Source organism: Canis lupus, chromosome 38, assembly GCF_048164855.1.
Source record: "Canis lupus baileyi chromosome 38, mCanLup2.hap1, whole genome shotgun sequence".
NCBI classification, from domain to species: Eukaryota; Metazoa; Chordata; class Mammalia; order Carnivora; family Canidae; genus Canis; species Canis lupus.
The window spans coordinates 22,032,824-22,060,400 of record NC_132875.1 but is presented as its reverse complement, the minus strand read 5'-3'; the positions used below and the strand labels follow the sequence as shown (position 1 = coordinate 22,060,400).

The following is a 27,577-nucleotide window of genomic DNA, read 5'->3' as shown; positions in this document are numbered from 1 at the left end:
GGAGAGGGACTCAGATCCCTTGGGAGTTTCGTCCCTGAGCACCCACTATGCGCTGAGCACCTGGCTCAGCCTGAAGGTAAGAACACAGCAGTGTCTCTGCTGTCAAGGAGCTGCCTGTTTCTTGGGGACAACGGAGGAGTAAACAGATCGTTTAATCAAATGCAGGCAGGCCTCTGGCAGAAGCATCTTCTCAAGAGAATAAGGTATGAACAAGGTTAATGGAGAAAAAAAACAAAAACAAATTTGTATTAAACAAAGGGAGAAAGTCGCTTAATTGCTGTTTTATAAACACACCAGCAAATATGCTTTTACTAAAATGAGTGCATATAGTTTCTTCTTTCAGTGGCTCAAATTTGTAAATTCCTCTTCTGTGAAGTAAGACATGATCCTCCCTAGTGATTTTTAAGCTATAATACTTCGGCCCCAAGATTTCCTCTTAGCTGCCATGGAGGGCTGAGGGCCCAGAGCAAGCCCAACCCTGACTGCTTTACATATGGAGCTCCTATGAAGACTGTCTTTCTTTCTTTCTTTCTTTCTTTCTTTCTTTCTTTCTTTCTTTCTTTCTTTCTTTCAGAGTACTAGGGGGTCGAGGGCAGGGGGCAGAAGGAAGGGGGAGAGAGAATCTTTAAGCAGACTCCATACCAAAGTGAAGCCCGATGTGGGGCTCAAACTCCTGATACTGGGATTATGACTAAGCGCAAATCAAGAGTAGGATGTTTAACTGAAAGAGCCACCCAGGTGCCCCAGAAGACTGCTTTAAAGGAAAAAAAGTTTTAAAGATTTTATTTGAGAGAGAGAGAGAGAGCGAGCAGGGGGCAGAGGGAGAAGCAGACTCCCAGCTGAGCAGAGCCTCGATCCCAGGACCCTGAGATCATGACCTGAGCCAAAGGCAGATGCTTAACTGACTGAGCCACCCAGGTGCCCTTAAAGGAAAAATTTGAGTGCCACACAAAGTTAGGAAGCTACTCATCTAGACTGTTCCCTATACTGCTTCCTAAAACCAAAATGACCTCTAGTCCTGTTATGAGCACAAATCAAACCTTAGATACTGACAAGTTCTGATCCTGAGGTCTTCCTTCCTGGTGTCCTAGAAGTCCTGCATACGGAGATTCATTGTGCATAAGCCTGCAAGAAATTCTGTATAATCCATGGGTGACAGATAACGAGAAACGTGCGTTTTGTCCTCAAAGGGACGATGTTCTAAATGGAGAAACCAAACCACACACAAGGAAAAAGGTAAATCAAAGTTCATAATCGCCAACACAGCAGTACCCGTGAGTGCCACAGAGGTTCAGAAGTAGAGAAAAGCATCCCCGCTGGTTGGGAGTGGCAAGTGTTCAGGGAAAGCTTCCTGGAGGAGGAGGAATTCAGAGTGGGAGCTAAAGCACAGGCAAGGTCCGGGCAGGCAGGAAGCAGGAGGATGGGCATTCTAGGCGAGGACACGTCACGAACAAAGGAATGGAGTAGGCTGGCTTCAGCAAAGCACTTGCTTAGAGAAGTGGATGGATACGGTGGAACCAAAGAGCCCTAGGATTTCCTGGCTAGGTCTAGGCCCCCAGCACCGCTCTGCCTCCAGGATCCTCCCATTCTGGGGCCCTCTGATGAGAATGTTAGGTCGCCCCTTCATGCGGCTGATGGGGTGCTCAGTCTGACAGCAAGGCCAACAGGAAGACTGTCCTGACAGTGCAGGGCAAGATGCATTTCAGGGGAAGAGACACCAGCAGGGAGATGTCATGGGCTCCTGGCCCTAGTGTCCCCATGAAATGGTCATGAATGGTAGTGGAGGAACACAAAGAGGCTTTGGACTGCCAGAGTCCCAGCCAGGAGCTCGAAAGCCACCAGAGGACCTTGAGAGGCAAATGCAGAGGGGTTAGGACTATCTCCTGACTGTCTGCCTCTGCTTGTATCCTGGACCTGTGACATACTGGAAGCTCTCTTACCCTGGGCCCTGGCTTTCACAACTTCAGAATGGAAATATAATAACGGTACATGTTTCATGGAATTACTGAGGACTGAATTACTGCATCTCAGGTGTTTGAAACACTATTTTCTTTTCTTTTTTTTTTTTAATTTTTATTTATTTATGATAGTTACAGAGAGAGAGAGGCAGAGACACAGGCAGAGGGAGAAGCAGGCTCCATGCACCGGGAGCCCGACGTGGGATTCGATCCCGGGTCTCCAGGATCGCGCCCTGGGCTGAAGGCAGGCGCCAAACCGCTGCACCACCCAGGGATCCCGAAACACTATTTTCAATAAGTGCCCACAAGTAAGTGCTCAAAAGTGTGAGTTGTGAGTAAAGCCTCATTACTATGCCATGGCATTAGGGACATATCCCAGGGCTCTCAATGGGGAGAGGACGGACATGGAGATGACAGGGACATCTTCCAACCTCATCCAGTATCATAGCCCACCTTTTGTCCTGAGGCCAGGGAAACTGTCCTTCTGTAAAGAACAGTCAGGGATCTGCTTTTCCTCCAAGGAACATTCCAGAGAGAGGGAACGGACTTCCAGTGCAGTAAAGGGAGGGTATTCATTCAGTGAGAGGAACACTCAGAACACTCACTAAGGAGCAGCCACATTTAATAAAAGACTAGACATGCGGTGCCTGGGTGGCTCAGTTGGTTAAATATCTGACTCTTGGTTTTGGCTCGGGTCATGATCTCAGGTTGTGGGATGGAGCACCAAGTCAGACTCCCAGTTCAGCTAAGAGTCTGTTTATCCCCCTCCTTCTACTCCTCCCCCCCTTTCTCATAAATAAAAATCAAGTCTTAAAAAAAAAAAAAAAAAGGCTAGACAACCCAGATGGAGAGGGCATGGTGGGAGATCCAGACCTGCCCTTAAAACCCAGGAGAGGTCAATTCTCGCGATTTAAAAGAAACTATGCAAGAGTTTAGGACAATCACGGAAAGAGAATCAAGGTGGAAGCAAAATAAAAAAGAACAAGTAGAAGCAGCAAACGGAACCAAGAACAAGGCTAAAAGAGAAGGAAACCCTAATAGCCCATATATATGGTTACTGTGCATGCAGGAGGATTTCCAATTTGACCTAGCTTTCCACAGCCACACAAAAATCTAGCCCATTCCATACTCACAAAATAAAAACAAAACTGTTCCAGAGAATTCTACCTGTTCCTGGTACTAAGGAATGTTGATGTTTCCTGGGGATCTCCTGAGTGTGTAGAGCAATGAGGTGACAGCTAAGGTGCAAGGCTGACGACTGGCGGCAGTGGGGGTGAGGGAGGAATTAGGGAGCACAAGGAGCTCTCGGCTCTGTCCTGAGGACAGTGGGAGCCATTTTTTTTAAATTTCCACAACGTTTTTAGGATTAAAAAAAATTTTTTTTTAAGGAATCTCTATACCTAACATGGGGCTCAAACTCACAACCCCAAGATCAGGGGTCTCATGCTCCACTGACTGAGCCAGCCATAACTTTTAAACTCAGTTAATTTTAAACAGTTTCAGGCAGAAGGAAATTATAAGCAAGTAAAGTGAAAGTTTAATGAAACACACACACACCCTTCACTCTGCTTCACGGTTGTGAACATTTTGCCTGTCAGCACAGGGCTTTGAGCAGGGGAGTGACATGATGACGTTTGTGTCTAGAAGAGATGCCTTTAGATGCTGTAGAGAGGATGGTAGGAGTGGCGCAGGATTGCACACAGGGGTATCATTAGGTTGCAGCAAATCATTCATTCATTGAACAAATAATTCCTGAGGTCTACCTCAGGAACGTGCCTGACACTGTTCTGGATTTAAGAGTAAATCAAGTGGGCAGCCCCGGTGGCGCAGCGGTTTGGCGCCGCCTGCAGTCCAGGGCGTGATCCTGGAGATCTGGGATCGAGTCCCACGGGTTCCCTGCATGGAGCCTGCTTCTCCCTCTGCCTGTGTCTCTGCCTCTCTCTCACTTTCTTTGTGTTAAATAAATAAATCTTTAAAAAAAAAAGAGTAAATAAAGTAATGGGGTTCCTGCCCTCCTAGAGCTCATGTCCTAGGAATTCCCTTCAATTCATGAAGTGAACAAGAACATTTCAGAGTGTGATAATGAGATAAGGACTTGGGGGGGGGGCGCAGGGGGCTAATTCAGATTGGGTGGTCAGGGAGGGTCATGCTTGTATGCCCAGAACAAGAAAGCCAGGTGGCTGCAACAGCATCAGCAAGAGGGTGGGAGAGATGAGACCAGAGAGGCAAGGTGAGAAGAGGTGATGGCTCCGATGAAGGTGTTGGCGGCGGAGGTGCAGGTAAGCATGTTTGGGGGAGATTTAGGAGGGAGAGCCAACAGGATTTGGTGATGGGTCAAACGTAGGGTGGAGAGTGTGGGTGTCAAGAATGACTCTCCGGCTTGAAATGAAGGATGATTTCTGGCTCAAGTATCTGGGTGGACAAGGGTGACCTTTACTGAGACAGAGAAGAGACATGTGTAGAACTCAGGCTCCCAGGGGGCCCCTCACAGCTGTTCGAAGCGAAGCTACTTCTACCACCAGCTCCAGTCAAGAAACCAACTATCTATGTAGCTTGTGGACCAGACATTTGCCTTGAGAAAATCCAAACCATCACTACCCTCACCCCTAACCCTCCAAAGGGACACTAACCCACCTCCACTTCCAATCACATAGAGCATATGGATGGATGCTTCTGGGTCCAGCTTAATTTGGTTGGGCAGTGGAGGAGATGAAGGAGATGCCACAGCCTCTGGGGGAGGGTGGGAACATTAATCTGAATCAGAGGAATATGGTCTCCATGGTGATGTTTTTATCATCATAGCAGGAGTCCTCTGAAACCATGTCTGTGCCTCATGCCATTTTGGGGCTTATCTCAATGTCCCCTGTCTCGGGTGGTTATGATAGCTGAGATTCAAAAGGAGCAGGATTTTGCTGGGAGGCCGTATGTAGGTCTGGCTAGAGGGAAGCCTGGCATTAGAATTTCAATCCTGTGACTTCTGCACGGTGCACCAATTAGAAAGGATATAAAAGGTGGTCTGTGAAGATAGCTGGGGTGGGGAGGAGGAAGATGCCCCAAATGCAATCTAGACAGGATACCACAGTGACCAGGCAGGTGTCTGTTTCTGGAAATGACAGCAACTCTCCTTCACCCGATTATCCATTTTGCCCTAGAAGGGCATTTTTTTCAGCTCTTTTTTGGGGGGGAGGGGAGAGGGCTGGGACGGGCATTCAGAGTCATTGTCTGGGAATGAATCCTGGACAGCAGGAGGCTACTGCGTTCACTCCTCGTCCCCATCATCTGTCACCCAGCGAGGGCCGCCGGCAGCCAGGCCGCGGACTGCCTAATGAAGACGGAGAGGTGGTTCCGGCTGTGCACAGGTGGCGCTTCCCCATTAACAGAGGTGACATTCCGAAACACTACTCATTACGGAGCAGACATTGGACAGGGCTGGGACACATATTGATGGCAGCAGGGCCAGCCAGCGTCTGTCTCAAACCCCACTGCCCCCGAGAGAGCGAGAGAGCCAGAAAGAAGCGTCAGGAGTGTCAAAGCCACAGGTCCCTCACTTTGCAGAGAACAATTAATGCCTGCCACTCCGGACATTCAGGGCGAAGTCATCGTCTCCACTTCGGGAACCCCCAAGGGTCCTGATCTTCAGGCACCGTCCCCCCCCCACCCATGCGCACCGACTCCCGAAGTTCGAGCCCTTCAACTCCTGTCCCCGCGGGAAGGGCTGATGGTGGGGATGCTGTGCAGGTGCGGGCTGGGCCGCAAAACGCGACCTGGATCTGGAATGGGCCACGAGGCAGCTAAGAGCTACGGAGGAGGCCCAGGGGGGCTGAGGGCTGAGGGCGGGGGACCCCAGCACCAAGCGGCCGCGGCTCCACCGCGCACAGGCCCCCGCGGCCCGCAGCCCCCGCGCCCGCCCCGCTCCCCGAGCCGCAGCAGACGGAACTCGACTTAAAAATAACTATTTTGACAGTTCAGATGTAAATATGTGAGCGACGCGTGGGGCTGCTGCTCCTCCACACTTCCCCTCTCCCTCGCTCCCTACCCCAGCCCCTACTCCGCCGAGGCCGAGGTGGTGGGAGAGCGCCGCCTGCAGCACGCGCCCCAGCCCGCAGCGGCGGGAAGAGACTGGTCCGAGAACGCTCGGCTTGGGGGGGTGGGGGGTGGGGGGTGGGGGAGGAGAGCCTCGGCAGGTGGAAGATCCCCAGCTCGCTCCCACCGCGCCCCGCCCCTACACTGCATTTAGGGGCAAGCGCATCCATGTACCGTTTCTTGTCTATCGCTGGAGAAAGGAGAAGCCACCTAGGATACAGGTGAGCTCACCTTGTAGCTCCTGACCCCTCCGAGTGAGTCTCCAATTCAGTCTGACCTGTGTTTACTGACTCTGTTCCGCAGCCAACGCTGTGCTGGAGGCGATGGGAGATGTGCGATTTGCAAAATCTTTTGCCATCTGTAAATCTTCTTTCAGCTGACCCTTTTGGTTAACTCGTCCTTAACCCCTGAGCTAAGTGAGCCCTTCAGCACATGCCCTCTTATCTGATCCTCACAAAAACAAAAATCATCTGCATTTTACATATGCAAAACAGAGGTTTGGGGAGATTAAGGGAGTTCTCCAGACTGCCACAGCTAGTGGAGAGGACTGAGATCAGAACACGAGACTGGGGGGATGCCTGGGGTGGCTCAGTGGTTGAGCGTCTGCTTTTGGCTCAGGTCTGTGATCCTGGGGTCCTGGGATCTGGGTCCCACATCGGGCTCCCCATGGGGAGCCTCCTTCTCCCTCTGTCTATGTCTCTGCCTTTCTCTCTCTGTCTCATGAATAAATAAATAAAATCTTTAAAACAAACAGAACACAGGTCTGGTGCTGTTTCCCCTATAGACAGTTCAGAGGAGGGAAGGTCTCCATCCACCCATAGAAGTAGGGAAACCGAGGTCCAGACAGACAAAGACATGGGTTTGTCTGACCACCAACAAGCATCTGAGCTGGAGCAGAGCCAGGACAAAAACAGGAGCTTCGGGACTGCCAGCCCATGCCCCTGTCCTCAACCTTCTGGACCCAGCAGTGCGCTGGGACTTGATGGGACATCATATGATGTCTGTGAGGTTTTCTGACTGTAGCCTTGGAAGGAGGATAGAGGAAAAAGTAGTTGGAGAGAGAAAGAAGGGGAAGGGAAGAGGAGGGAGGAAGTCTGGAGAATAAAGGAGTAGAAGCAGGCACAGGCATGCTTAGCCTGGCTGGGCAGAGCTGTGAGATAGAGGTAGTTCCTTGTCAGACTGCCCAGCTACACTTTTCTTTGTCCCCTTTTTCCCACCAGGTCATCCCCAGCCAGTTGCCCATTGGTGCTATTATGCATTTTCCCCCAATCCTAATGAAACCTGCCTCAGAGACACCTGGATGGCTCAGGCGGTTGAGCATCTGCCTTTGGCTCAGGGCATGAGTCCCAGGATTGAGTCCTGCATGGGGCTCTCCTTGGGGAGCTAGCATCTCCCTCTGCCTGCGTCTCTGCCTCTCTCTGTGTGTCTCTCATGAATAAATAAATAAAATCTTCATTACAAAAACAAACAAGAAACCTGTCTCAGGAGGGCATCTGCTGTAGTCACTGATGCTGTAGAGCAAATGCCTGACAACTGGTCAGAGTGTGCCTCCTTCCTGGATTACAAATCCAAGGAGATCAAAGCTTAACGCAAAAGAGAGGAAGCACTAATGAAATTTCAGGTATCAGACTCTTGGAGAGGAGAGCAATTTGGGAGCAATAGGGCCTAACTGCAACAGAAGAAGCCATGTACGGCATCTGCTTGCAAGGTCAAGGCTGGCTGTGTCTGTACATATGACCACAGGCAGATGTCTGTAGGTGTTGGCAAGGAGAGAGGGGCCCTCAGGATCCATGCTTTGAAGGTTCTTTCCTCTTCATCCTTCAAGGCTCAGCTGGAAATTCACCTCCTCTGTGAAGTCTTCCCTGATCCCTCTCCACCTTCCAAACAGTTCTGCGGTCTCAGACCCCTGCGGCCTTAAGGCACTTTGCTATATATTCGACCTAACGCATCCTGCGTCCTTCAAGCCTTGGCATGTTGCCTTTTATTAAATTGTGAATTCCTCAAGGGGCAGAGCAATGTCTTGTTTCCTTGTTTCTCCTGCAGCTCCTCCCAGAGGACTTTGCACAGAGTCAGGACTCGATCTTGATTGGAAGGCTTGAGTTGACAGCAGTACAGTGCACTTTCCCCACACAAGGAAGTAAGGACGATGCCGATAGCAGGAGGGTTAGGGGCAGGTGTCCTGCTGATTCCTGAAGACTAGAGGGTATGGGGCACTTACCTGCCCCAGACCATTTCTTTCTTTCTTTTCTTTTCTTTTTTTTTTAGATTTTTATTTATTTATTTGAGAGAAAGAGAGAGCATGAGCTGGGGGAGGGGCAGAGAGGGGAGGGAGAAGCAGACTCCTTGTGGAGTGGGTAGCCTGATGTGGGGCTTGATCACAGGATCCTTGGACCCCAGGACCCCTGGACCCCGGGATCATGACCTGAGCCAAAGGCAGACCTTAACTGACTGAGTCACCCAGGAGCCCTGCCTCAGACCATTTAAAAACACTTATTGAGTGCTTCTGTGCTAGGCAGCATGGTGGCGAACCAGGAGAAGGGGCAGCCACCCCTTTCAAGAGCAGTAAATCTACTGCTCTCAACTATAGATTAGCTTCATCCTGCCCAAAACCGTTCTCCATGCCTACGGGATGCTGGCTTTGGGTTTAGACATTATGGCTCTAGCTCCCTGAGCCAATCTCTGTCCCTCCGATCAAAGTAGAGTCATGGTACAAGAATTCTTTTTTTTTTTTTTTTTTTTAAGATTTTATGTTCAAGGAATCCCTACACCCAACGTGAGGCTCCAACTCACAACCCTGAGATTAAGAGTCTCATGGTCTAAGCGCTGGACCTGCGAGGTGTGTGTGTGCGCTGGCGGGTTGAGCGGCGAGAGGCTTGGTGGCCATGGCTCCCAACGTCCCCGCAGCCGAACCGGCCCCAGAGAGTCCTAAAGGCATCCGGGCTGTGCTGCTGGGGCCTCCCGGGGCGGGCAAGGGTACCCAGGCACCCAAATTGGCTGAAAACTTCTGTGTCTGCCATTTGGCTACGGGGGACATGCTGAGGGCCATGGTGGCTTCTGGCTCAGAACTGGGGAAAAAGCTGAAGGCCACTATGGATGCTGGGAAATTGGTGAGTGATGAAATGGTAGTGGAGCTCATTGAGAAGAATTTGGAGACCCCTCAATGCAAGAATGGTTTTCTTCTAGATGGCTTCCCTCGGACTGTGAGGCAGGCAGAAATGCTTGATGACCTCATGGAGAAGAGGAAAGAGAAGCTTGACTCTGTGATTGAATTCAGCATCCCAGACTCTCTGCTGATCCAAAGAATCACAGGAAGGCTGATTCACCCTCTGAGTGGCCGTTCCTACCATGAGGAGTTCAATCCTCCAAAGGAACCCATGAAAGATGATATCACTGGGGAGCCCTTGGTCCGACGGTCAGATGATAATGAGAAGGCCTTAAAAAATCCGCCTGGAGGCCTACCACACTCAGACCACCCCACTGGTGGACTACTACAGGAAACGAGGGATCCACTCTGTCATTGACGCCACCCAGACCCCCGACGTCGTGTTTGCCAGCATCCTAGCAGCCTTCTCCAAAGCCACATCCTAGTAACAGAAGGCCAGACGAGACCTCACCACTGCTCATCACCCCGCGGCGTGATCCCTGTGATCCCTGCTCTTAGGTGCTGGGCAGAGAGGAGGGGTGGTCACGGTGAGGATGGAGAGGGAGGAGTGGTGAGGATCCAAAAGGAGTAACAAAGAACAGCAATGTGGTAGTGAGGCCATCTCTTTTATACATAATAGAGGAGTCTGAAAAAGTACAGAGGAAGGGGGAAATTAATTTAAAAAAAAAAACTGATTAGAGGCTGTAAATAGAAATAAGGAGGTGTAGTATTGTTTCTAAAGGATCCACGTTTCATTTACTGTGGATTGGTGACAATATTTTTTAAAGCCAAATGCCCTAAGACCTCAGTTTTTATCTCAGAGCCTCATGGATTGCCAGCCTAAAAATGCAGGAAATCAAACTGTTGTCCTGACCTTCTTAAAGCTTGGAACAGGGAGAGTTCAACTCCTGGCCCTAGTTCCCTGCACCATGAGATCAAAAGATTGTCTCCACATTGGAAAGAAATTGGAGGGGGAGGGGCGTATTCATGGAGGCAGTGGCTCAGCTAATTAAATTTCCTCGAGTTGTGGGGAAAGTGGGGCTGGTTTCCCTCCTTAATGATGCACCATTATGTACTGGTCCACCTGTTCTCATGGGTCAGTTCTGAGCAGCCACTCAGCATCCCTGCGCTCTTGCCATCTTCCATCCACGATGTGGGAAGGGACCCTTGTTAGTAAGAGCAAGTGTCCTAAGCAACATCATCCAAAGATTGTCCTTTCCATCCTCAAATCCTGTGAGTGGGATCACTTGTCAGCACTGTGATGTATTATTTTCAATGAGGTGCCTTTCTTAACCGACCAAATGCTGCCTTGTTTGGCCCCTAAATCAATAAAGTATGTTAAAAATTTGTAAAAAAAAAAAAAAAAAAAAAAGAGTCTCATGGTCTACCGACGAAGCCAGCAGGCACCCCAAAGAATTCTTTCAAAAAATACTTTTATTGATATGTAATTCACATACTATATAATATTTCTTATTCTTAATATTATGCTGTCTTGTAGCATCTTGCTCTCCTTGTAAGCCTGAAAATTCCCATTTGTTCTGTCAATAGTCCTGAGAAGCCCGACTTAAAGGTCTTTATTCTTTCTGTAAAAAATAAAAAGCACTTTTCAGTCTATGGGGTCATATTATAATCCTAAAGCACCTTCCCAGTTCCCCAGCCCACCTCCTCCAGCCAGCTTGATCCTACTATTTCTCTGGGATTGCAGAAGGCAAGAGGCCTGCCTTCCCTCAATGTATAGGTAGCACAAGAGAAGCTCATACTCTAGGAGCTCAGTGTGCCTCCCAGAGCCTCCTTCTAAGCCCTATCACCTCACCTCACTCCCGACTTCCTCCCGGTTTCCATTCCCCCAGCAGAGTTGGTAGAAATAAATGTTTAGCTTCTGCTGCTGGAGCATATCACAGTGCGAAATAAACACGGATGCCCCATCTACCCTGACAGCATAATTCATTTACTGCAAAGGGATATAATAAAGTCTGTTTATTACAGCAATTAACAGAGCAGAGTTTGCCGGCATGCTTTTCAGAGGCAACCAGAAAAGTGCTTACTCCAGGTGCATAGATTCGGGAAACTGTGCAACTTGAGCCAAAATGAAACCAATTAGAGGCTTAGTAAATGCATCCCAGCCACCCTAGAAAACTTAGCCATCCACAAGTCAGTTCAGCTGAGGTAGAACCTCACTGCAGGAATCTAACACGGTATGATTGCTGCTTGGCTGGGTTAAGACATGGACCCGTCTCTCCAGGGTCATGATCTTGAGGATGTGCATGAAATGCTCCCCCCAACCCAACCACCCCAGCTCCTAGGTGCAAATCTCATCATCAGAGCATGTAGGTGGGAAACGTTAGCACCATTGACTCTCAGGGTACCACTGCTGTGCAAGTGGGGATATCGGAAGAGGACCAGAGGCTGGGCTAGGGAAAAGGGACAGAGTATAATTGGCTCTAAGAAATCCTTTCCTTAAACCTTGACTTCAAGGGCATTGTCAAAAGTTAAGACCTCAAGCCCCTGGAGAGCAATGCGTCTGTATGGAGGTGGCGGGAGGTCGGGGGTGGGGGTGTGGGGGGGTGGACGGCTGGGTGGGAAGAAGAGGAACTCAGGGGTCTACTTTCCAGCCTGGAGGGTGTATGCTAACTTGCTTTGGGCATCAAGACTGGATGAAGACATGCAGCCCAATCACTCTGGTTCTTTGGTGGAGAATAGAGGAAAGGGAGGCATTGCTTTACGTTTTCCAGGGATGTTAGGTGTATCTGATTGCTCACTAATCAAACCTAGCCCTCCACCCTCTTTCAAGGGGCCAGGGGTTGACTTGTACCAATAGGACTTTCTTCAGAATGAGGTCTGATTTTCCCAAGAGGAGCTGCAGCTTCCCCATCCCCCCAACCACCACCAGTGTCATAGCTGTGTGGGGAAAAACTCATCTAGAGTGGCAGCTCTTCCTTTTTCTTCTCTGGAGTGGCCTCTCTGGGAGACCATGGGGAGTTTTGATCTCCTTGGAAATATGAAACAGAGCACCTAAGCCAGCTTGAAAAACCAAAGGCTCGAAAGTGCAGAGGCGAACCACCGCCAGGCAGTTCCTCTAGTTGAGGCAAGACCCGGTGGGTTCCCTCTTCCCTCCATAACTCTTTTTCCTTCTCAGGCCTCTGGGAGAAGGTGCTGCATTGAAGGATGAGGGCAGAAGCCCGCCTGGCCTCTCTGGAACTGAGAAAGTCAGAGCTTTGAGCATCATGAACAACGAGATAAAAATAGCAGTGTTGCCATAGCAACGAAGGCTGGGAGAGTCCTGAGGATCTGGCTGGGTCCTGCCATCTCCCCCTGCAGCCTTTCTGCTGCCTCTCTTCTCCCCTGGAACACAGAACGAGCTGAGTGAGGACGGAAGGACAGGGAGACAGACCAGTAGCCCACAAGGAAACCTTTGCACTTCAGAGCCTCTAGTTCTGGTCGGAGCCGGGGTGCCCAGTTTTGGGGGGTTTTGGGCTTTTGGATTTCCTTCCTCGGTATAACAAGTTTCTCCAGGGATGCCCTGGGGAGCTCCCCAAACTCACCCTCCTGCTGGATGGTCCTGACTTCCTGGGTCCCCTGTGGATAGCCACGGTTGCTGTTTCCTCTTTGTCATGTGTGGCTCTGATCCCATGGGAAGTTACAGGAGTCCAGGCTGGACTGGCCACAACAGCCCAGTGCAGTTGGCACTGACTTGGGGGTGTGGCGTGGGGGAAAGAGGATTCACAGGGACCGCCAGCCTCCCTGCACCTACATTGTTTAGCCACAGAGGCTTACGATGCTGTTTGCCTGTTTGCGTTAGGAACAGGGGGGACGATGGTGAGAGCTACCTCATGCTCTTGCTTTTGTGCCAGAGGGATGAAGTGTTCATTCTGTGGGAACAGATTCCGGTTCTTGGCTCTGCTGGTGTTGTCAGCCCCATCACCTGTTGGGCAGGGCGGCCACCTTCAGGGTGAACACCAGGCTTTCTGCACCAGCCTAGAGGAGCCCACCAAATGCAGCAGTGAGAGTTCCTCCTCTGGTGAAAGCCCCTCTTCACAGTTGTAAACCAAGTATTTGTCTCGAAAAGTACAAGCCACGTCTCAGCACGTCTGATATGAAGTCCCCTTATAACATGTTCCTGTGAGGTAGGGAGGAAATGGGTCTTGTCACCACCTTCTATAGAGTCTGGGAGAGAGGAAGCAAGTTGCTGAGGTTGGGAGGCAGCCGTGCCAGAGCCCGGGGCCCTGCGGGCTGCAGTTCTCCATCCAGAGATGGCACATCCCAAACCACTGGGTGCAACGCATGTTCACGCAGGAGACAAGGGCAGCTGGCAGCTCGAGGCATGTCCCTGTGACCACCGGGAATGAGGTGGGCTTGGCACCTGCTGGCCCAAGGAACGCTCCTGGGTTACAGAACCGGGGCTGGGACCTGGTGCTCTGAGATCCCATCTGCACACCAGGGGGTGGTGTGTGTGTGTGTGTGTGTGTATGAGAGAGAGAGAGAGAGAGAGAGAGAGAGCGCACAGTGGCACCTGTGGCGGCCTCTCTGGTCCCTGGCTATAGGAAGCAGGAGAAGCAGAACTGCACAGAGCACTGAGGCAGGATTCCAGCAGAAGGTCTGGGAGCCTTGGCTTTCCATCTCATTGCCCCCACCCCTTCTTAGATCTACCATTATTGCTGCCATCTGCCCTCCCCTCTGCTTCTTCGGCCTTGAGCCCCACTGAGGCTCAACTTCCCAGGGGCGCAGAGTGCTGGCGTCTGGAGGGGGGTTCTTAGAGGACATTATCAGGGAAGAGACTGAGTCCCAGAAGTAAGATGTGATGATATTAACTTGAGGTCACACCGTCATCAGTGTCTGATCAGGGCTAGGACCCAGGAGATCTGGCTCCCAGCTCAGTGCGCTTTGCATCTTGCTGTGCTGCCTCACGATATTTCAGTTAAATTATTGCTCTTTTTATTTTTTTCAAAAATAACGATCTTCCTATATATTTCTATCAACTCACACGCAACATCCAGAAAGCCCTTCCCTGGGAATGGAGAAGGAAAGGACATTAAAAAAAAAAAAAAAGACTTGGCCCTGAGACAAGAAGCCGGCGGTGTCCTGAGGGCCAGGCCCTCAGACAGTATTTGAGGCACAAGAACCTCAAGCCCCCCTCACATTTCTTGATCCCCTCACTCAGTGACCTGCAGCATGCGCGGGGCCTCCCACAGCTTCGAGGCCTCTGGCCCAAGGACTGGCCTCTTCTGGCCTCTGGCACAAGGACTCAGTGCCACCCAGCGGCCCGCCCCCTCCCAGAGTCATCTACTTGTGCCTCCCCTGGGGGCTCCCAGCCCCTTCCTCAAGGGGGAGTTTGGGAGAAAATCCCAGAGTGGAGGGAACTAGAAACAGGCAGGGCAAAATGGTCCAAGCTGTCCTCTGCGAGGGCGCCTCAGGGCCGGGTAGGAAATGAAGTGGCCAGACCTCTCTCCCTCAAAAAAAGAACAGAAGGAAGAGAAGCCTGGACTACAAGTCAGCGGCCGGGGGGGCGTGGGCTGGACACTGGGGCTGCTTCTGCCTTTTTGAATGAAACCTCTCCTCTGGGCTCTCCTAGGGGCCGAAGGGGGGCACAGGTCTCCAGACTGGTTCTCGAGCTTCTGAGAGGAGCAAAGTCAGCATTTCCCTGAGGAGGAAGCGGAGGGACAGAGAACGTGGGCCGTGCCTGGCCTACGCCCACCCATCAGCACGGCCCCCCCTTCACCCTGATGAAGGTGGGGCCACTGGCTTGGGGGCCACGGCCGCTGTCTAAAGGCGTAGCTGGGCCTCCACTCAGAGATGCCTTGACCTTGGGACCTCTCCCGTGTCCCCACAGCAGGGGCTCCAGAGATCCAGTATCCCTTTGGAGCCAAAGGAGTTCTCTCCTCCGGGCAAGAAGCTCTCTGAACAGGCTCAGTGCCAAACCCTTGCAGCTGAAATTCCTGCCAAGGCCTGAGAGGTGCGCAGGGGCAAAACTCTCCTTTACCACCCCTCCTGACCTTTCCTCTGGGTAAGCCTCTGTGGTCAGGACCTAACACCCAACACCTCTGAGGCTCCGGGGGATGCAATTTCATCCTCCACTGCAAGAGTAACTTTTCTGGGGCTGCAGCCTCGCAGGGAACCGCTAGGGACACACATGCCCTCCAGGCCGGCTCTCCTGCGCGGGATCAAGGTACCCTTGAAAGCGTTTCTGCGCATCTCTGAGCCTCATCCAAGGCTGCTACTGTCTAAGCGGTCATCCCTTGTGACCCCACCGGCCTTTATTGCTGTTTCCTCGAGGGAAAGACTTCTGTTTATAATTCTTTGGATATAAAAGGAGATAACAGATTGTGTACAAGGCTGGGGCTGGGTGGTAGGGGCAAAGGAGGGGGGTTGCAGGACGGGAGGAAAGAAATTATAAGCTGCACTCTGGCTTCACAAATAGGACCTGGATCCCACCAAACCTGCCGAAAGCTCAGGAAATGTCCCTGAGCACGGGGCATGAACTGGGCAGGCAAAGGTTGCCAGGATGGAATGTGCCTTTGCCTCTCCCTGGCTCTGGATGAACCAGCAGAGGCCATCTTCTGCCCTCCCGACTGCCCAGAGAGGCACATTCCAAGGAAAGGGGGCACACAGCCCCTCCTTCTGTCCAGGGACCCTCATCTCCTCTACCCAGGCCACCTGTTAACTGTCAGAAAGGTTATTCTGGCCCTGGGTGTTGCAGGGGATCTGACTTCGTTCCTGGGCTGACTTGCTCTGTAGTGATGTAGACGGCAGACTTGCTAAAGCTACAGAATCCGCCTGAAGTGTCTCTGCCACTGGCCTTGCTGTCCGTGGGACCCTCTAGCTCCTGAGAGGTTCAGGCACAGTGACAGAAGGTATGTTATAGCAAATGGGAGGAGGGAAGAAGGAAGGAAATGTGTTTTTGTTTGCTTCCTACCAGCTGGAAATAGGCTGAGAGAGGGGCTGAGACTGACCCTGGAAGACCGGGGGGGGGGGGGGGGGCAAGAAGATTAGGGGAACAGTCAAGGCAAGTCCTAGAGGGCCCCTTCTGCCCAGTGTCCCCTAAAGGCACAACATGCAAGCCTTTCCCTCTCTATGGGTTCTGAGAAGAGAAAGAAAAGGCAGGTGGGTGAAGCAGGAAGACAGGAGAATAGAGGGAGGACACAGTCTAGTCGGTCTAGTCCAGGAGGGGGGTCGCACAGTCTGGCCCGGGAAGGCAGTTCCTGAGAAGGGGAGTCAGGGCCTGGGAAACAGGCCCCCATATCTGGCTGCCACAAGGAGGTATGGTGGGAGAGGGTCCACGGGGCCAGGGCTGGAGGGAAAGCTGCCTACTGGTGTGCAAGGAAGAGCGGAGGTGCCGAGTGGACTCATGGCTGGCCTCCTGCCACAAGGACATCGCCTGTCCCTCACTGTCCCCACTCTGCCGTCTGACTCATGACCAGGCTGCCCACCTGGGGCCTGGCTGCACCTGGACCAGGAGAATGCGGGGAGGGGACAGGAAAGGACTCCCCTCTTGGGGATGCTGCTCTGTAGAGGCTCCTGCCTCAGGCCCTGGGGTCCCAGGAAAGACTCCATCCTGGGTTTGGAGGAGGCTCGTCTTACACTTCCACCCTGTCCGGGCTGCCCGAGATGTCCCCGGGGACCAGGGTGGCTGGCGGGTCCTCTGGCTGCGTAGCCAGTTTCCTGTCCCGGAGCAATGCTCCCTGCTCAAGGCGGCACATCCCTTGGAGGCGGGGAGTTCCCCTGAGCAGGGTGCCCGGAGCCCTCAGGGCAGGAAAGAAGTTTGTCTCCTGAGGCCGCTGCAGGGCTTCTTGGTCTCTGGAGGGCCGGGCAGGTCCTGCCAGAAGTGGGTGCCCTCAGGCCTGGAACCTGCTGGCGGCCAAGAAAGGGCCTGGTCCTGCTCACACTGCCGTTTCCCGCTCTCTGTGAACTTCGTCCTTCTTCCTCTTCATCTTGCAGAAGCCGTGGAGGCCACAGAAGCAGGCGAAAGTGAACTGGGGCATGCCCTAGGCCAGGCTGGGGGGACGCTCACCAGAGAAGATCTGCAGGAAGAGGCGGGGGAGGCAGAGGGGCAGGGGGAAGGCAGGAGAGAGAAGCTGGGGTTAACATTCCCAGAGCCCTCGGGGGCTGCCCAGTCACCGTCACTCCCTGAGGTTGCCCAGGCCCTGCCAAACCTCTCACACAGGCTGGCGGGGGGGGGGGGGGGGGGGGGGGGGGGGTTCCTCACACAACAGCCTCTGTGAGAGCTCACTGTTTCCTGATCTCTGTAGAGCTGATGTCATCCCTCAAACTGGAGCCTGGGTGAGTCCAGGATAGGCACGACAAAGCCACAGCTTCTTGCCTTTGTTCCCCTCCTGCCCCCTCCACCTCAGCTCACCACTGTGCACCTGTGGCTGGGGACCAGGAAGCAAGCTGTCTCACAGTAAGCTCTGCCACCCTACGCGGGCTAGAGGTGGGGGTTTCTATCCACCCCTTTAGGTCACACAGTCCAATGACCCCAATGCAGGGCTTTGTGGGCCTGCATCCGACACAGCCTTGACCTTGACCTCTAGAACTGGGTCGTGGCCCCCCCCCCACTTCCCTAGCAGGCCCAGTTTGCCTGAGACCCTTATGGGAATCTATAGAGAACAGAGTGGACTTTGACTGCTCAGAGCCACGTGAATCCCAGTGCTCCTCATGCAGAGAACAGACAGAGAGTTCTTTCAGCCAACAGGCTATTTTATTGAGCACCTATGCTTGGGCAAAGGGGTTGGGAGGTAGAGGGCAAAGATAATTTTTGTGCCAGAGAAAAAAACTAAGTCTGAGACAGAAGCTAAAGCTGGATTTGCCCCAGCTGGGTGTGTCATCCAGCACCCTTCTTGCTGATGGCGGCCCTGGGTGCCTGGAGGCAGGGGCCCCTGTGGTATAGCTGGGGCAGGCCGGCTGAGGGTGGGAGGGGCTTTGGGAAATGGGCAGTTGGCGGATTCCTCTGGCTCACTTCTCTGCCCTGCCTCTGCCCTGGCCTGCCCTGGAGGGAGCACACGTACTTGCAGGTCGTACATGCAGGTCGGCTTGGGCAGAGCAGCTGGACTCAAGGAGGGCACCTTGCCTGGAGGTCAGGCCCACATCTTAGGCCAATTTGAATCACTTCTCCCTCTAGAAAGAAGGTCGAGGGCAGCCCAAATGCAGAGGAAGGAGGTGTGGGGTAACGCTGAAGTCTGGAATAAGGAAGCGTGAGGCATGTCCCCGGCCTAGCCTCCTGGGTGAGAGATTGCATCAGATCGCCTGGGTCCCCAGGCCAAACACACCTGCGAGTGGTTCCACTGTATTTGAGGAACGCGGCCAAGCCCAGGTGCTGGCTCTCTGGACAGTTCTGCAGGTCTGGCCAACCTTGCTCTTTTGGACAAGCTTCATGGTTCTCCAGGCAGACTGGGGGCCCGGCTGGCAGGCCCTCACCCAGCACAGTAGCCACAGTGGAGCCGGGTCCTGTCAGGATCCTCCCCTCCTGTACCCTCCAAGTGTCCTGGTAAACACAGCTGATGACTGTAATTAATAGGTGCAATGCATTTCCAATGGCCAGCTGGGTGGGCAGGAGGCCCAGCTTGAGTCAGCATGGGTAGGTAGACTGGTTATTTAATCACCCACTTTGCGGCATCTCCACACACCCACTCTCCTGGCGTATATATAGAGAGCGGAGAGCAATCTCCAGGATATATATAGACAGAGCCGAGACACAACTACTATATTTCTAGATCTATCTACAGCAGCTATCTCTGGATTCCTCCCGTGACAAACCTAGAGAGACGGGGATCTAAACTGGGGCTTAGATGGCCTGGGTTCTATTCTGGGCTTTGACGCTGGCATGCTGTGTCACCCTGGCGGAGTGGCTGTACCTCTCTGGGCTTTCATTTCCTCATTTCAGCGTACCAAGAGGTGAATCGAAGTTTAACACGTAGCCTCCAAACCCAAGGGGCTGGAAGGGCACCAGGGATCCTGTCTGATGAGGAAGAAGGGCGGGAGAACAGGTGGGTTTCCTTGTAATCAGTCATGGTGACACATACACTTTCTCTGCCGGGGGATGTACACCAAGGGAACTATCAACAAAGCATTTCCATGATCACAGGAAAAATGAACTGTGGGGAGAAATCGGTAGGCACAACAAGGCTCATCTGCGGAAGGAATTCATAATTAAAACAAGCCAGCCAAGTGGCTCTGACCATGCCCCTCCCACCCCAAGCCTGGGTCTAGGAGCAGCTCTGGGTCCTCTGATCCCATGGTGCACAGATCCTCTTCCCTTGCCACCCTACCTCCCCTCTGATGTCTGCTTGTTCTAAAAAAAAATAGCAAAGTGTACCTGTGAAGGGACTGTTCCTCCCCAAGCTCCTTTGGCAAAGAGGAGAAAATCCTGGCTTTTTTGCCCACTGTAGAGTGTTTGGGGGCAGAGAGTGGAGGAACCAGGACCTGCACATCCAACTTAGGAGGGTTGAAGTGAACTGACGCTAGGCTAGAGAGCCTACAACCTGGCCCCTGAGAGCTGTCCTGGAAGCGGACATCTCAGGGAGATTCCTGGAGCCTTTCTCCTCAGGCAGAGGTGGCATGAGAGTCTGGTTATCCTGCTCAGGTCTTCATATAAAGGGCTCTGGTTGTCCTCCCCCTTCCCTAGTGGGGCCTGACACGGGTTTCTTCACTGTTAGGTGCACGACTCCCAGGCCTGGAAGCAGTCTGGGCCCTGTGTGCGATGCAGGTCCCTGGGCCAGCCCTTGAAGTGAGGAGCCCTGGAAGAGAGCCCCCCCTCCCCCAATCTCCGTGTCCCTCCTGCCCTCGCTGGGTCCCACTCATCGTCAGCATGCCTCTGCACCGCCTTGGGATGCCCCTCGGCTAGAGCCACGCCTCTGCTCCTCCACGCTGTGCTCACCCTGCCTTTATCCCTTTATACTTTGCAGAGTGTTCCAGCACCAACTCGGGGGCTCCCTGGGAGTCAGGTCCTCCTCTTGCTAGGTCTACTTGAGGAGGAAGGTGTTTGAATGTTGGAAATGACGGAGTCAGGGTTTCCATGCAGCAAGTGGACCAGCGCCTGGAGGGGCCCCCCACTTAATCTGCGTTGGTGATGGAAACTTACCCTCTGCCCTCAGCTTTCGTGCCTCTACCCCAAGGGGCCAAGGGATGGAAAGATCAGCCCCATCAACTCAGAATAGGAAGGGAAAGAAGGCGGCCACTGGACCAACCTCTGTTAGCTCACAGTTGGCTGCATGGGACTGCAAGCTGGTGGCCCAGATTTCTTCCCCATCCTCCTCTCTGGCCTTTGCCCAGCTCAGGTCTGAGATGATCTAGGGTATGGGGGCGAGAAGGATCCTCAGCTTGGCCAGCGTTGTGGGAGCCCAAGCAGAGGAGCTGCCAACCCACAGCTCATCATCCCCAACCATCAGGGGGTTCCTGGGCTCCCTGTTGACTCCTTCCCCTGGCCCTCCACCCCGCATCTTCTCTCTATACCAGGTACCCTCTAAGGGTTCCCCAGCCCTAGTACCTCCAGCCAAAAGGGAGCAGTGGGCTAGAGACCGCTTGGACACATGGTGGGATCAAGAGGAAGAGGGTCTCAGAGAGGGCTAGAAACTAAGAGAGGAGACAGCCAGGGCTTCACTGCTGGCGGACCACGAACTCCTAGGTGCCTCAAATTTTGGCAGTGTCCTCCACCAAAGTGGATGGCGGTAGGGGGCTTGGAAGGGTAGGGAGATATTCATAAGTGTTGGGACATGCCCGGAATCCTTTGACAAGCAAACAAAAAAAAAAAGGAGATTTCCCCTCACACCCACCCCCATCCCCTCACCTCGCAAAGCAGCAGAGTAGCTTCCAAGGAGGCGTCCCCCCCACCCCCCCACCGCCAGCCTCACTCTGCACCCCCCCACCCCAGGTAAAGGGCAAAAGAGAAGTGACCCAGTGAGGAGGGGAGCCTCACGCCTCCAGAACAATGCTGAGCCCTCCGCCCCCTCCCCAGCTCCCCTTAGCACCGCGCCTCAGTAATTAAAATATGAATTCACCTTCCCTCCCCGAGCCATTCATCACTGCGAAGGGAAGCAGCTGCGGCTTAGAAGACCGGATTTGGGGGATTAGCTCGGGCGGTGGAGCAGACACACCAGGAGAAAGAATTAAAAAGGAAGGGGGTGAATTGGGTTTTCTCTCCCCACCTCCTCCCTCTCCCTCCTGCTGCCACCAAGCCTCACACCCCACCCCTTCCCCCAAAGCCTGGCCTCTGCAGGTTTCTGGGAACTGTAGTCTCCAAGACTGTGTTGATAAACAGGCAGGCCAGAGGTGGGTGGTGACACAAACTACAGATCCCAGGACTTCTTCCCAGAGTTGGCAGCAGCAAAGCTGGGCATCGGCCTCCAGTCTGGGAGAAGCCCTCATTCTCCTTGGAGATTAACTCCTTCTTGGCCTGCTTGAGACTGACTTCCAGCCTCTGGCTTACTGAGCTCCTTGGGATCTGGAGCCAAGGTCCTCTCTGCCTTTGATGGCTTCCAGCCCCGCTTATTTCTTGCTTGCCCACCTAGAGAGAGAGAGAGAGAGAGAGAGAGAGAGAGGAAGCTCCTCCCACCTTTCAAGACTACTGAGGACAAACAAGCATTGGCCAGAGGTTCTGAGAGACTTGGGGGCCACAGGAACTGCAAGGTCAGACCACTAGCAGTCTTGAGATGTCATTAGACCCTGACCTCCGGGGCCTCCCAGGAGGTCTACCGCTTGGCTGAGGCTGGCCCATCCTAAGAGTCCTCCTAAGTGTGACTAGGGTTGTCAGCTTGACATGCAGCAGGAGCTGGGAACAAACACAGTGGTCCAGACTGGTGGTGCCAGAAGGGCTTCCAGAGGTCAAACGTTAGTGCCAACCCCTTCTAACAATGGGAAGGGCTTTTTGTTTTGTTTTAAATAGTCTTTGCATTTGAAAGGAGCAGAGTTTTAGCAGTGAAACTCCACTTCCACTAAAAAATGGGACACACACAACCAGAGATCCACTTGAAACTCTGTGTTGTTAAACACGGGGCCGCTCTCTCAAGGGAGGTCAGATGCTGGGTATCTCTGCAGACCGTGACAAAGACGGAGGTTCAGAACAGTTTTGAGGTTTCAGTCGTCTGCAGGCAGGGACCAGGATAGACGCAGCCCTCTGATCCGTGAATCCTCCAGAGACCAAGGGCATGAGGCCAGCTTGCCTATTCAATTCAGTTGAACAATTATGTGAAATAAATAATTACATATCTCCTCCAGGCCTGCAACACTGGCAGTGGCCAAGAGACAAAGCCCCGAGAGAAGCTGCAACCTGGTAGCCCCAGAAGCGCCCTAGGCCCGGGGCCCAGCGAGGGTGGGCTTGCTCTGGGTTCCTGTTTATGGCAACTCGCTGCTTTTACCCCCGCTGCTCTTTCCTCCCAGTTCACAATTCATTCAACCGACTACCTACCCAGCAAGCCCTCCTCAGAGCCTTGGCTTGCTGGAGCTTTATAGAGGCAGAAACTGGCTTGGTCATCTGCACCCCTCGTCCAGGCCCCTCCCAGGCTCCAGGTTGTGTGTGGGGTGGGGGGATGGGGGACTTCTAGGCAAACTGTGCACTGGGATTCCTGTTAGGGACCCAGCTGCAGCAGCAGGAAGGGGGCGCCGCTCCAACCTGACTTGGCGATTAGAACAGATCGGGGAGCCCAAGGGAGTAAATTAGGTGCCTGGATGTCCACTGAGCCGAGGAAGGAATACAGGATAGGCTTGTTCTGAGCTGGGGGCAGCTGGACAAGGAGGAAGGTGGGCGAAGGTTCTAGCCACCTCTGATCTCTGGAAAAGAGGACCCAGACGGAAAGTGACAAAGCCTAGCAGATCTCATCCCTGTGCCTTGCACCACCCAAGCCAGAGCAAGTGGGGAAGTGTCTGGAGCAGTCCCAGCAAAAACCCAACGGCTTGCACTTTCTTTGCTTCTTCTATTGTTTTGATGTTTTCCCCCTGTGCTCTTGCTGGAAAAGGAAAACCAGTGAGGGGCAAGGTGGTTAGAGCTGGGCCATGGGGCCAGTTTGTGGATATGCATCCTGCAATTTCCATCTTCCAGAGTGCTTTCCCATGTGCTGGCTTGTTAACTTTCTTCCGTATCCAGCATGGTGGGGTAGGGAGAGCCCAGGTTCAAATCCCAGCTCTGTCCCTTACTAGCCGTATAAACTTGGGCCAGTTCCTTAGCTCCCTTGTGCCTCAGACTTCCCAAAGTAAAATGGGATAATAATAGTACTTTTTTCTTAGGTTTGTTTCCAGGATGAAATGAGTACAGGTAAGATGGATAGAATCTTGTCTGGTACCTAGCAAGATAGATGTTGGTCAGGGAGATTAAGAGCTCCCAGACATTATACGTAACTTGCCTTCTGATTCTCAATACCAAATACAGTACTCTCTGATTCTTTAGTGGTGGTCTGTCTTAGACAGATTGGGGGCTGGAAAGGGAGGGAAGGGGAGGCTGCTTCCTCTACTGCTCCAGCCAGACTGCCTTGCCTTATTTCCAACTGCTGGAACATTCCAGGATGCCTAGGATGGAGTTAGGCAGATTTGCATGGGGGTTGAGGGCTAGGGCAGGAATGTGAGAGTAGGAAGGGGCATGGGGAGTCAGGCAAGATCAGTTGCAGGCAGCAGGAAGCAGGGAGAATGGATACTAGTCACAGACTGGGAGGACAGGGTAGCAGACAGGGGGCTAGGAAGCCCCCTCCCTAGCCCACCTTGCAGCCCCTAGGGAGAGATGCCGTCCTCATTACCCCCTGCTGAACCCTCTCTCCCTAAGTGGCCAGCCTGAGCATGCCCATTTCTGCCACTGACAGAGACCCTGAGGTCTCTCTAGGCAGAGAAGGCTGTGGATTCCTAGCCGACCACAGAGTGAGTGAGTGAGGCCGGGAAGCATGGGATGTCCTGAGAACACTGTGTGAAGGCCTGAGTGCTGTGTAACCCCATGACCCTGACTCCAGCCCCCAAATCTCTGCTCAGTCCTGCCAGTCCTCAGTAACTTGGCAAAAGGGGGTGCGGCGAGGCACCGACTTACAGACCTCAACACCCTCTGAATGTGTCTTCATTCTCAGAGGGAATCTCCCTTGGAAATCATCAGTCCAGCCTCTTCATTTCAGAGTGAGGGACCAGGCCCAGAGAGGGGAAGTGACTTGGCCAAGGTCACAGAGCCTGGCACCAGGCCCTCCGTTACCAGGTCCCCCACACGCCCCATCCCCAAATGGAAACCCCTCCTGGTGCCCCCTTTGTGCCTGGCTTCCAGCATGGTCCTGTGGGGAGGGAGGTGCAGATCTCAGGAGAAGGAGCACGCCCCTCACTGTAGCCCATGGCTTTTAGCCCTACATGAATTAGAAACAGCAATCACATAGGAATGAAAAGCCATAGGCCACAGCAGAGCTGAGGGGGTCCAGCGGTGGGAATCTCAAAAGGATGTGGGGAGCTGGGGGTGCCTGGGAGTCCTCACTCCCCTTTCCCACCCACCCTCCCCACCCACCCTTCCACCCTCCAGGTACTGGGCCTCCAGGTTACATTCTCTCACCATCCCCCACCACCTGCCCTGGCTCCAGCATGAAAGCCTTCCCAGTAATGAGTTTCCAGTTCTGGCCCCACAAAGTCCCCCACACAATGGGCCGCACTCCGGGGTATGAGGAGGGGTGGCTTCCTGGCCATAAAGGACCTCCTCAAATTCCTATAATTAGTCTCCAGCCCCCTGCTCTGCGTCCTTAACCACCCCCTCCCGGACAGAGCAAGGCCGGATCTTTTCAATGGCACTGCTGCCAGCGCCCAGGGCTGGCCCCATATTAGATGCTCTCCTTACTACACTTAACCCTTCGGAGTCCAGCCACACGACACAGAGAGGGCCAGGGAGGGTCTGGGTAAAGGAAGGCTGAGAGAAGGACCTGAGTGTGGGATGGAAGGCAAGGAAGAACCAGAGGTTCTATTCTTTAGAGGAGTGAACAAGTGTCGTGTGGCTTGAGCACCCCCAAGGTTGGGGGCTGGCCCACAATTCCCAGACAAGTTGGGCTGCCTACCAGCTATACTCCTTCTTATGTGGTTTAGAGGAAAGTGGGGCTTGTTTCCAGACCCAGGTGGAGGCAAAAAAGAGAGCCTGAGCTTGAAATCCCCAGCAGCTGAGGGCAGCTAGCTTCAGACCCATCCCTGGGTGATGCTGTGCTTGGTTCTCTCTCTCTCTCTCTCTCTCTCTCTCTCTCTCTCTCTCTCTCTCTCGTAAGACACAGTGGTTGGCACATGCAACTCCAGGACTCAAGAAGAGCTGGGGGAGACAGGGAGGAACCAAGGTCTCAAACCTTGGAAAAGATGTGTTCTAAACACAGGACTATCTCTTCATCTCCTCTCCCGTGATGGGTCACTTGTGGGCAAGCATCAGCCTCCGAGGATAGGGAACTCCATGTTTAGGGAAACCTCAGGGAATTCAGACTCCAACAGGAAAGTAAGAGGCCTTAGGACCAGGCAAGACCCTGACCATCTGCCAAGGAGTAGCTGCCACGGTCACCTCAGGGGACAAGCTCACTGGTTCTCTTCAGGACCCTGGCTGGACTGACCCCCTTTAACTGGGCTTCCCACACTCCAGCAGCCACAGGGCATGCACGCGCGCACACACGCGCACACACACACACACAGAGACACACACATCTTAACCAACCTGGGAGCCAAACTGCTGGACATCCTTTAACTTCCCACATGAACTTCTGGGCATTTGCCCCAACCCCAGAAACCTCTGGTTCTCCTTGCCTTCCTTCCCATGGGTCCCCACCTCCCAGACTCAGGACCTGTAAAAGAACCCATGGACTCCAAGCAGAATGCCCTCAGTCCCCTCCCAAGTGACACCGGGGCCAGGGGCTGGGGTCCAAGGGATGGCTCACCTGGCAGGCCCCCTCGCCCTGGAAGTCTCCCTCAGAATTCCTGCAGAGCCACTTCCTGCCTTCCAGGCAGCCACTCACTCCCCCACTTACCCCAGAAGCTCCACGCCCAGCTAGGGCAGGCCTCCTCCCTCTTCCCGCCCACCAGCCCGGCCTGAGCTGTGCCCAACTCAACTTGACTCACTGAGAAGGCCTGGCCCGCCCCTCCCCCAGCCCGGTGGCCAGTGGGGTAGGGGTGGGGGTGGGCTGGGCGGGCGGGGGAGGTCAGGTATTCCTTCAACCCTGACTTGGGCCTGGGTAACAAAGGTCTCATTGAGCCTCTGGCTGTCTGGTCGGTGAAGCACAAACCTCTTGTATCTACTCGCTTTTGATCTCACTCCCTCTGAACCAGCCATGTATTACTCACGTCCCCCTGCCGGGCTATTGGTGTGGAGGGGCTGTTCCTCCCTCCCTGCCTCCCCATCTCCTTTCTCTCCTTCCTTCCCCTGCTGCTCCCCTCCAGCTTTTTTATGGTTCAATTTTTGGCAGGAGACCTGAGGCGGCTCCCTAGAGGCCCCCTCTCCTGCTTGGCTGCCCCTCCCCATCTCTGCGGCCCCCACCCTGTGTCCCTCCACCTCCTCCGCTCCTGCACTTGCCTGTCCATGTAGTTGGAAGATCCACACAGCAGCTAGATCTGGCCCCGCGGTCCACCCTCACCTGGCCATCCCCTCAGATTCCTGGCCCTGGGCACATGAAAGCCTCAGCTCTGGCCAGCCCAGCCCACCCGACAAGCCCCAAGTAAGCTCCAGAAAGGGCAATGTGTCTCCAAGGTATTTCTGGGGCCAGAGACGTGGGGTGAGGGGCGGTGAGGGGAAAGAACATCTGTCAGGTCTCAGGCGGTGGCCCATCCAGACCTCGTTGGAATGTGGAGAAGGAGAAGCAGGTCAGCTCCCCTGGCCTCCTTCTCTGCTTCCTCCAGTATTAAGCATCCGCTTTCTAGTGAAAATTCACCACTTGGTGGGGACCCTCAGGACTCACCCTCAAGCTGGGGCCCCACTATTCCTGTCTCCTCTGTGCTCACCCCTGAATCTTCTGCAGCTCTGCTGGGGCCCAGGGCGGCCCACTGGCACGTTCTCTCTATAGCTTCCCTGACCCTGTCCCCAGGGAGAGAGGCGGTCACCTTTGAGGTCTGAGCTCTCCCGAGAAAAGCCGACAGATGCTAAGCATTCCCATGGTGGCCGGCTCCAGGGAGCTCTGCTGCTCCCCCATGCCTACCACCTGTGGCCTCCTCCCCACCCCTCCCGCCCTCAGGTGCTCCCATTCACCTGGGCTGAGGATGGGGGAAAGTTCTCTTGCCCCGACAGAGGCCCCATTCTTCCTGTCGCTGGCTCTCATTGTCCCTCATGACTCCACACATTCCTGGGCCTCTAATGAGAAGCTGAGACAGCCACCTTCCCGCCCTGTCCCGTGGTCGGGGCAGCCCGGGCTCCGCCAGCAGCGGGAGGGGCGGGGCCACCAGGAGGCGGGGAAAGGAAGCCGGGACCAAACGGAGGCTGGGCAGGAACTGGCAGGGACCGGCC

At 53.7% G+C, this 27,577-nt stretch overlaps 1 protein-coding gene, 1 long non-coding RNA gene and 1 pseudogene across 10 annotated transcripts in view; 2 read left to right on the top strand and 1 right to left on the bottom strand.

Moving 5' to 3' along the window:
- Positions 1-21,272, top strand: part of LOC140626941 (uncharacterized) — a 24,871-nt gene extending 3,599 nt beyond the window's left edge. For 2 of the 4 annotated variants that reach the window (XR_012025903.1, XR_012025900.1), the window contains exons 2-10: positions 1,092-1,236; positions 2,091-2,266; positions 4,121-4,237; positions 12,320-14,909; positions 15,011-15,133; positions 15,878-16,031; positions 17,427-17,578; positions 19,058-19,160; positions 19,830-21,272. This is a non-coding gene — a long non-coding RNA (uncharacterized lncRNA). The remainder of the gene's footprint in view (positions 1-1,091; positions 1,237-2,090; positions 2,267-4,120; positions 4,238-12,319; positions 14,910-15,010; positions 15,134-15,877; positions 16,032-17,426; positions 17,579-19,057; positions 19,161-19,829) is intronic. The other 2 variants (XR_012025901.1, XR_012025902.1) reach the window with 2 other exon arrangements.
- Positions 8,851-9,911, top strand: LOC140626938 (adenylate kinase 2, mitochondrial pseudogene; annotated as a pseudogene).
- BLACAT1 (BLACAT1 overlapping LEMD1 locus) lies at positions 10,600-27,577 on the bottom strand. 6 transcript variants are annotated; one of them, XM_072814841.1, is made up of 5 exons: positions 27,323-27,546; positions 21,171-22,331; positions 19,029-20,462; positions 12,726-17,198; positions 10,600-10,766 (listed from the first exon to the last, which is right to left on the bottom strand). In XM_072814841.1, the coding sequence occupies exon 4, from the start codon at positions 17,157-17,159 to the stop codon at positions 17,058-17,060; it is 102 nt and encodes a 33-aa protein (XP_072670942.1). In that variant the 5' UTR covers positions 17,160-17,198; positions 19,029-20,462; positions 21,171-22,331; positions 27,323-27,546; the 3' UTR covers positions 10,600-10,766; positions 12,726-17,057. The 6 variants fall into 6 exon arrangements, 4 of the variants coding, with proteins under 4 accessions (XP_072670942.1, XP_072670941.1, XP_072670943.1 ...); XM_072814840.1 differs by having other exon boundaries at positions 18,444-20,462; positions 27,323-27,542; XM_072814842.1 differs by lacking the exons at positions 19,029-20,462; positions 21,171-22,331 and having other exon boundaries at positions 27,323-27,541.